This window comes from Bos indicus, chromosome 28, assembly GCF_029378745.1.
Source record: "Bos indicus isolate NIAB-ARS_2022 breed Sahiwal x Tharparkar chromosome 28, NIAB-ARS_B.indTharparkar_mat_pri_1.0, whole genome shotgun sequence".
Classification (NCBI taxonomy): domain Eukaryota; kingdom Metazoa; phylum Chordata; class Mammalia; order Artiodactyla; family Bovidae; genus Bos; species Bos indicus.
The window spans coordinates 35,716,139-35,724,280 of NC_091787.1; the positions used below are offsets into that span (position 1 = coordinate 35,716,139).

An 8,142-nucleotide genomic window follows, 5' to 3' on the forward strand; every position below is an offset into this window, starting at 1 on the left:
GTGGGCCAGAGGCCATGGACAAGGCACTCTCCCCCTCACCCTGCCAGCCCCAGTGTCTTTAGCACACCCTGCCCCTACCCTGATAGCCTTGCAGATAAAGCACACCTTGGAGAGAACTCTACCCTATACTGTTCAATTCTCAATATTCCACCCACTCATCCATTTTGCTAAGTCTTTGGTGCACCACTCCAACAAATGCTCATCAAGTGTTTCCCAAATACGAAGTGCCCCCTCTGGTAGTTTGGATACAAAGAAAAATAAAGTGGAAAACTAATTTAACAAAGATATTTCACTAAGTTAAGGTGGTCCTTAGCCCATTCGTGAAATATTTTCAATCTCATTTTGTGATTGACATACAGTTGGAGCCAGAATTCACTCCCTTCCCCCAGTTTGTTGTCTGGGCTCTATATAATCTCAGCTCCACCACCCTGAGATTGCTCAAGAACATCCATGGTCTTGAGCTTGACTGTCAGCCAAGATGGTGTCCAAACTCTGCTCAGAGGGGAGGCTTTATTTGCTAACTGGATGGTGCTGTACAACTTCCCCTCCAGGGTATGAACCTCACCCTTATGAAGTTTCCCTCTTGTTTCTACTAATAATGAACCTATTGACCTATAATGGGATAAGGATGTCACAGAAGGGAGGGGATGCTGAACATGGAGGGACTAAGACCAGTGATGCTGTGGGGAACGACACAGCCTGTCTGACCATTAGCTTCTATGATGCTGGCATATGCTGCACTATCAAATCAGTTTCCTAAAAGTATGCAAGAAGGAAAGGCTACCCTTTGTCCTCAGGATCACGCAGTGGCTATAGGGAGACCACAGCCACTTGAGCAGGCGAAGGGATTCCTAGGACTATTCATTGTTACCCATGCCAGGAGTTATAGTCTGGCAGTGAGAGATCTTCAGGGGTAGCTCATGAATAACTAAAACAACACTTATGTTGTAGACAGGGCTGGGTTAACCATCAGAAGGAAGGAGTCTTTGACACCAAGTACTGGCAATTTGGAAAAATGGGAATTGGGTCTCTTGGAGGCTGAGACTAATGCTTGCTTGGACACAGACGTGGTCCTCCACTGATCCATCAGCTGGGCTGCAGAGTCCTCACTAAAAAAGGAGAGAGTTTGTTTGCTTTTTATGTAACTGACTCTGACCCAATGCTGTGCTCTTAGGCAGGACAGACGATGTCCTTTGCCATGGACTGGACCAGAAACCCTCATGCTCCACTGTCAGCCTCTTTTCTCTTCCTCCTCCCTCAATCCAACACACCCCTTCACTTTCCTCCCATCCCCGAGAAGGAATCAGTCAACACTGGACGTGGGAAAATAAGCACTGAATTCTCTTCCAGAGCAGCAGGGAGACACTGAGGGGGCAGAGGAACTTGCCTCTTCAGGCTGGAAATTCACAGATGGCCAAGAAGGAGGAAGAACAGGAGATGTCATTCCAGAGCCCGTCTGGTAAGAGGCTCACACAGTCCTCCCCTGAGCCATAGTTATTGGGTTCATTCTTCTTCCAGTTGCTGTAGCCTAGCCTTCCTCCAGTTACATACATAAACTGCCCTTCAGTCACCTCATCTGTGATGCCCAGGAAGGCGGTATCAGAGGCCATGTCCTGGATGGCTTTGTTCTCCTCTGCATTCTTGGGTGTGGCCACGGTAGCCCCAAGTGCAGTGCACAGAGCCTTCACGCTGGAAAAAGGCATCTTTTCACGATTGGTCACATACAGCTTCTTCCCAGACTTTTTGCCCAAGGAGAAGGTTTGCACTGAAATCACAGAGTAGGTGGGGTTAATTTGGCCTAGAGCCCCGCCCTGGACAGCAGATGAAAAAAGCCCTGCTCTGGGAATCTGGGGTTGAGCCCCATTCTTCACCACCTCTGGTGAGATCCTGGTAAGAAGGCGAAGGCAAGTCCCTGGCAGCAGGCCAGGGATATCCCATCCTTAGGACAAATATCTAGAAAAATTGTCCCTGTACTGGTGAACCGAGGGAAACATGCTAGAGCCGCACTGCCAGGTGTAGGCACCAGGGTGAGAAAGAGGCATGGATACCCATCTGAGACCCATGGGTGCTGAGGAAGAAGCAAAGATCCCAGAGTCAGCAGACCTCCACTCCATCCTCCTCCATCTTCCTAACTGCATGCTGCTGAATTAATTATCCACACTGCTTGGACCTAATTTTTTCTCACCTGTCAATAAAATGGGTATAATACTCACACATAGGGATGGCAAGAGGATTGAATGAAATCATATTATTAAGAAAATGACAACCAACCTAGCCCTGGTATATAATAAGTGGTCATACATGTAAGTTCTTTTCCACCCTTCCCCCAAAACTTAGAGTTCGCTGGAAATAAAAGAATCCAGAACACATTGGCGACAGAAAAAAAGGCTTACACTTTTTGACGTGATCCAGTTCTGATCGCAGGTCCCTTATCTGTCTCTCCAAGCTAGCCAGCTTAGCCTCAGCAACTATAAAGCGATAGGGAGAGGATATTTATTGAGAAGTGAAGTGAAGTGAAGTCGCTCAGTCGTGCCCAACTCTTTGCGACCCCATGGACTGTAGCCTACTACGCTCCTCCGTCCATGAAGAAGACCTTAAATTGGAAAGCAGATATTAACGTAGTAAAAAGTATTCCAGAAAAAAAAATAAAAAGAAACAAAAGGAAAATAAAATGTATTCCTGCCTTCCCAAGTATACTTAGTAACTATTGTAAACTATAACTCTGGAAATAATAATAGTAATAGTAGTAATAATACCATAAACTATAGTTTTGGGTCCTTGTCTTCATATATTTCTTAAATATTATAATTATTCATAAGAAAGGCCCAACAAATTATTCTGCTTTTTGAAACATGTTCCTAATCCTATTTTAATTTCTTATTGTAGGCAGACTCTTGAATACATTTATTATTTTGATAGGCCAGTGGATAAAATATTAGTAAGAGGTCATCATTTTGGTTTTGCTGTTACTAAATTTATTTTACTCTGAACTAAGTTGCTATGATGTCGCCCATTATCCAGGCATTCTATGAGGCCAACACTTTTCATGCCACTCTCATGACAAGAGGCATAAAGGAAGAGCAGAGAAGAGCCGCCTCCATCCTTGCAGCCTGCAACCACACAGTGGACTCTGCAGCTGAAGAAAGGCCAGGGCACATGGCCTACAGTGGCCTGCTCAGGGAGCAGCCGGTGGAGTTTGGAAGTCTGTACCCAGCCAGCTGTGGAAATCCCCTCAGGCCCCAAGGAGCTGAGAGGAATGAGAGTGCTGGGTCAGGAAGCAGAGCTGAGCATCTTCCAGTGGGGCAGCAGGAGACGGGGCACCTCCCACCTGGCCTGGAGTTCCCAGGGCCTGCGTCCCCTCAGCCCCTACTACATGCTGGGGTGAGCTCCTTACCCGAGCTATCTCCACGATCTCCTTTGTAGCCCCTGGGTCCTGGAAGCCCAGGATTCCCTATGTTTCCTGGAGGCCCCATTTTCCCTGGAGGGCCCTGCGAGCCTCTGAGCCCTTGCCCTGTTGGAAGATGAAGGAAATATGAAGAAGTAGCTGTCACTCATTCTCTTTCTCCAAAAGCTCGATAGTTGATTGACCCCAAGAAACTGCCACTCAACTTGTGGTGACCCAAGGAAGAAAGATCCTCCTGCATCCTGGGGATGGCCTGTCCTAAGGCAGCTCCCTGAGCAGTCAAGATACCCCTTCTCTAAGTACAACCATGTGTCACCAATTCCAGGGTGGCAGTGAGGGATCCTGAGAGCCAGAGAAGCATCTTTAGAGAGAATGCCCCTTCACAGGCACGCACCTTAATGAAAGGTGAGCCTCCCCCTGTCTCTATGCTAGACCCCTTAGAGAGGACACTCTCTTGTTCGGGTAAAGGTTTAAGAAGAGTGGCCTGTCCTCTACCTGGCTCTCCCTTTTCTCCCTTGGGTCCATCTCGCCCGTCTCTTCCTGGGGTGCCGTTAGTGACTGGGATGGCACAAGCCACTACTGGGCAGGTCTTCTGAGCATCCTCAACGGCTTTTGTATTTGAGAAGGATACTGTCACCAAACACAGGAGGACAGGAAGTGATGAAAACAGGAACATGATCCTTACCTTAGAATGAAGAGAGTTGAGGAAAATAGTTTCATCTTATTTTGTTTAGCCAACATTTGCCACCACCTCTGCAAAGAAGAACTAAAAAGCCTCTTGATGAGGGTGAAAAAGGAGAGTGTGAAAACCTGGCTTAAAACTCAACATTCAAAAAACTAAGATCATAGTATCTGGTCCTATTATTTCATGGCAAATAGAAGGGGAAAAAGTAGAAGCAGTGACTAATTTTATTTTCTTGGGCTCCAAAATCACTGTTGACGGTGACTGCAAATGAAATTAAAAGACACTTGCTCCTTGGAAGGAAAGCTATGACAAACCTAGACAGCATATTGAAAAGTATAGATATCACTTTGCTTAAAAAGGTCCATATAGTCAAAGCTATGTTTTTCCCAGTAGTCCTGTATGGATATGAGAGTTGGACCATAAAGAAGGTTGAGTACCGAAGAATTGATGCTTTCGAATTGCAGTGCTGGAGAAGACTCTTGAGAGTTCCTTGGACTTCAAGGGGATCAAGCCAGTCAATCCTAAAAGAAATCAACCCTGAATATTTATTGGAAGGACTGATGCTGAAGTTCCAATTCTGATGTGAAGAACCGACTCATTGGAAAAGACCCTGATGCTGGCAAAGAGTGAAGGCAGGAGGAGAAGAGGGTGACAAAATATGAGATGATTGGATGGTAGCACTGACTCAATGGACATGAGTCTGAACAGGCTCCAGGAAATAGTGAAGGACAGGGAAGTCTGGCATGCTGCAGTCCATGGGGTCGCAAAGAGTTGGACACGACTGAGCTACTGAACAACTGATGTGTTGGGCACTGTGCTCAGGGCAGTTGACACAGGGAAATATCACAACTCTTGGCTCTGAGTTACTCCTTAAGCTACTAGGAAAACTACTACTGGGATAAGTAAACTGTATTAGAGTTAGATTAGTGCTAACACAAATTTAGATGCAAGAGTAATCTAATAGGGGCCCATTTTCCCTGGGGCTCTTTTGCCCTGTGAGTTCAAGGCTTGGTAGTTTAGGCAGCCCTAAAGCATGAGAGCCCATGGGGTCTGCGCATGACATGCAAGCCCTGTTCCTTTTAGAACAGGTGATGGCCCAGCAAACAGAGCTCATTGCTGGCATGAGCTTTGGCTGCTCTCTTAACTCCCTTTCTTGAAGGTCTACATAGCCTAAATTTCCCTCTTCCATCCCCTCCTATGGACCCTAAAGCAAAACTGTTGCAGGTGACCCAAGGTCCCACAAGGCCCATTGCTTGATGGCACCTGTTTTTACAACATCCATTGTCTCATTTCACATAAAAATCTGTTTTACACCCCAGAGTCCCAACCACCCTCAGAACCACAGCTGTTTCCCAACAGCCTGTCAATCATCTTGTTTAATAAAGTCTCTATTTTGTGACAGGCACTTGCTGGGACTGGGGACCCAGATTGCCCTGAGGTATGGAGCCTTATTCTGACCCTGAGAATGGAGGCTTCTTGGTCATTGATCCCAGCCAACTGAGACTTAGATTTACCTCCTTCCCTTCATTTGAATTTTCCATGGAGAGGCCATTTGTCCAGCCAGAACCCAGGCTTCTAAAATTTCTGTTCACTCTGGGCCCGGTGGGGTGAGCTCATGTTCCTCCTCCTGGCAGGATTCGCTGCAAGCTTCCCAGATGCCTCTCTGGCTCTGCGCCCCATCCAGCCATCAGATCCCCATCCAGTCTTTGCCTGAGCTGGCTCCCTCCCAGGAAGCCTTCAGAGCCCAGCCGCCGTGGGCCTCCCCCTCTGCTTATCTCTGGCCTCTAACCCCCGTGTCCCTGGAGCTGCTTCACACTACTGCATCTGTCCTTGCCTCCCCTGGCCTGTCAGCTCTCTTAACCCTTTCTTTCCTCCAGGACTCAGTGAGAAGCAATGAGTTGGAAGGGAAATATCTTTCTTTTTTAGGATTTTGAATTTGGGGATTAATTGATCTCTTTTTTGGCTGTACCACACAGCATGTGGAATCCTAGCTTCTGGACCAGAGATGGAACCACTGGTGGGTAAACCCTGGACTGCTGGGAAAATCCAGGAAGGGAGTTTTCTTGATCAGATCTTCACCTTTCTCCTTTCTTTACCTCCCTTGATTATGCTAGAGACGAAAGCCAGAGCTAAACATGTTGCTAGCATATACACCCCATTTCCATCCTTCTATTTGGCTGAAAAGACTACCTTTAGTTTCCAGATGGTCAACTGGATCCAGGAAGGGCACAAGGCCCCAGGTCAGACAGAGACAGAGGCCCTCAGGGAACCTGATGACCCCACCATAGCCCCTGCCTGGAACTCACCAGGATCAAGTCAAATGGCCAGACTCTTGGCCCAGGCCTCCACTTCTCTCCTCCACGAATGACCTACTAGGGCCTCCTCAGAGCACAGAGGCTGTGGCCGGGAAGCTGGTCCTCCAGCCTGGGCCTTTGGCGGATGCCTCAGCAACATCAGCCCCAACTAGTCTAGTGAGCAGAGACAGTGGTAGACTGGCCTTCAACCCCAGATTAATGAACAACCATCCTGAGAATTGCCATATCCTGGGCAGTTCTCCAGGGCTGCTGGTGGGTTCTCCACCTTAGCACTGGGCAGCTCTGTACTGCAGCACCCAGACACCTCCTACTGCTCCCTCCCACACATCCCTCTCTACCACTCAGCTATCTGACCATCTAGAATCACAGATCATGGATCAGAATCACAGAGGATAGTTCTTTCCCAATATTTATTTCTGGAAGAGGCATGCATATACATCCTACCAAACAAGCACATGTTCATGCACACATACACATACAGGCAGGCACACACACACGTACAGGTACACACACACACACACATACAGGCACATACACACACACACAGGTATACACACATACAGGCACAAACACACACACAGGTGCACACCTCTGTATCAGTTGTTCTGCCTAGTTCACCCCTTTATCCATATTTAGTTTACTGGGGGTAGGAGGGAAGGGTTAAAGACCTACAACAGGAAGTCACCTCATCCCTTTCTTCTCATTCAAAACATCCCTTATCTGTCCTCTCTGGGTGCATCACAGGCCTAGGCACAAGGAGAGGAAGTATTTGTAAATAACTCAAATTTGGAGTTGAACATGGGCATTTGTGCTAGGCGTTCTAGCCGAGAACATGTCTCTCCATCTTTGCACAATTACTTGTTGTCATTCAGATTTCAGCTTAAGTGATATCACTGGAGAAAACCCTATCACAAAATTGTAGTTCTCTGTTTTAATTATCTGCTTATAGTCCATCTCTATGTAACATTTTCTTAATTCTTTGGTTGCCATATGTACTGACCAGCCCACTCCTTTAGAACAGGAAGTTCATCAGAACAGGGATCTTACATCCCCACCTAGAAGAGGGCCTGGAACAGAATCAGTGCTCAATAAACATTATGAAACAAAGGAATCCTCCAGCACTGTGTCCTCAAAGTGGCTCTCTTGACTTCCCTCCACCCAGAGTTGATATCTGTGCTCTCTTTTCTAGGGCAGGAGCTGCCTTTGATTCACCTCCTTGTCTCCAGGGTGTAACTCAGGGCTGGGCACACAGTGAGGATCCATTGACAGAGTGAGGAGAGAAGCAGAGACCCTGAGCAGGGCGGATACCAGATCAGTCCATGGCTCCTCCGTGCCTGGATTTCCAGAAGCATCCAGTTCTTATCTCCAGAGCCTGATCAAATGGCCTTTTTCAAGTCCCTGATGCAACTTTGAATTCCTGCCTTCCCCCAAACTTACACCCACTCTTTGAAACACTTATTCTAACAACTAAAGCAACTCTAGAGGTTTGCTTTGTCCCAGGGGCTGAGGCCACTTCCCATTGACTCTACTTCGTGATTGGTGATTTGGCTCCTCAAGGGTCATTGGCCCTTGTGTACTCAAGTCGCCGTGCCCTGTTCAGCAAGCCTCCCAGATTCCTGTCATCAAGGAGCCTGCCAGGTCCTGAGAGGAGCCCACTGTAGAGAAGATCACTGCCTCCCGCCAACACACCAGGATTGTGTTTCCTGATGCCATTGACGTAACTCTGAAGGGCCCTTAGG

The 8,142-nt window shown here is 47.5% G+C and overlaps 1 protein-coding gene across 2 annotated transcripts; it reads right to left on the bottom strand.

Annotated features, from left to right (window-relative positions):
* Positions 1-1,320: 1,320 nt before the first annotated feature.
* Positions 1,321-6,571, bottom strand: LOC109553916 (mannose-binding protein A-like). 2 transcript variants are annotated; one of them, XM_070782307.1, is made up of 6 exons: positions 6,395-6,571; positions 4,526-4,609; positions 3,899-4,088; positions 3,395-3,511; positions 2,394-2,468; positions 1,321-1,765 (listed from the first exon to the last, which is right to left on the bottom strand). In XM_070782307.1, the coding sequence occupies exons 3-6, from the start codon at positions 4,077-4,079 to the stop codon at positions 1,392-1,394; spliced, it is 747 nt and encodes a 248-aa protein (XP_070638408.1). In that variant the 5' UTR covers positions 4,080-4,088; positions 4,526-4,609; positions 6,395-6,571; the 3' UTR covers positions 1,321-1,391. The 2 variants fall into 2 exon arrangements, with proteins under 2 accessions (XP_070638408.1, XP_019809775.2); XM_019954216.2 differs by lacking the exon at positions 4,526-4,609.
* Positions 6,572-8,142: the final 1,571 nt, after the last annotated feature.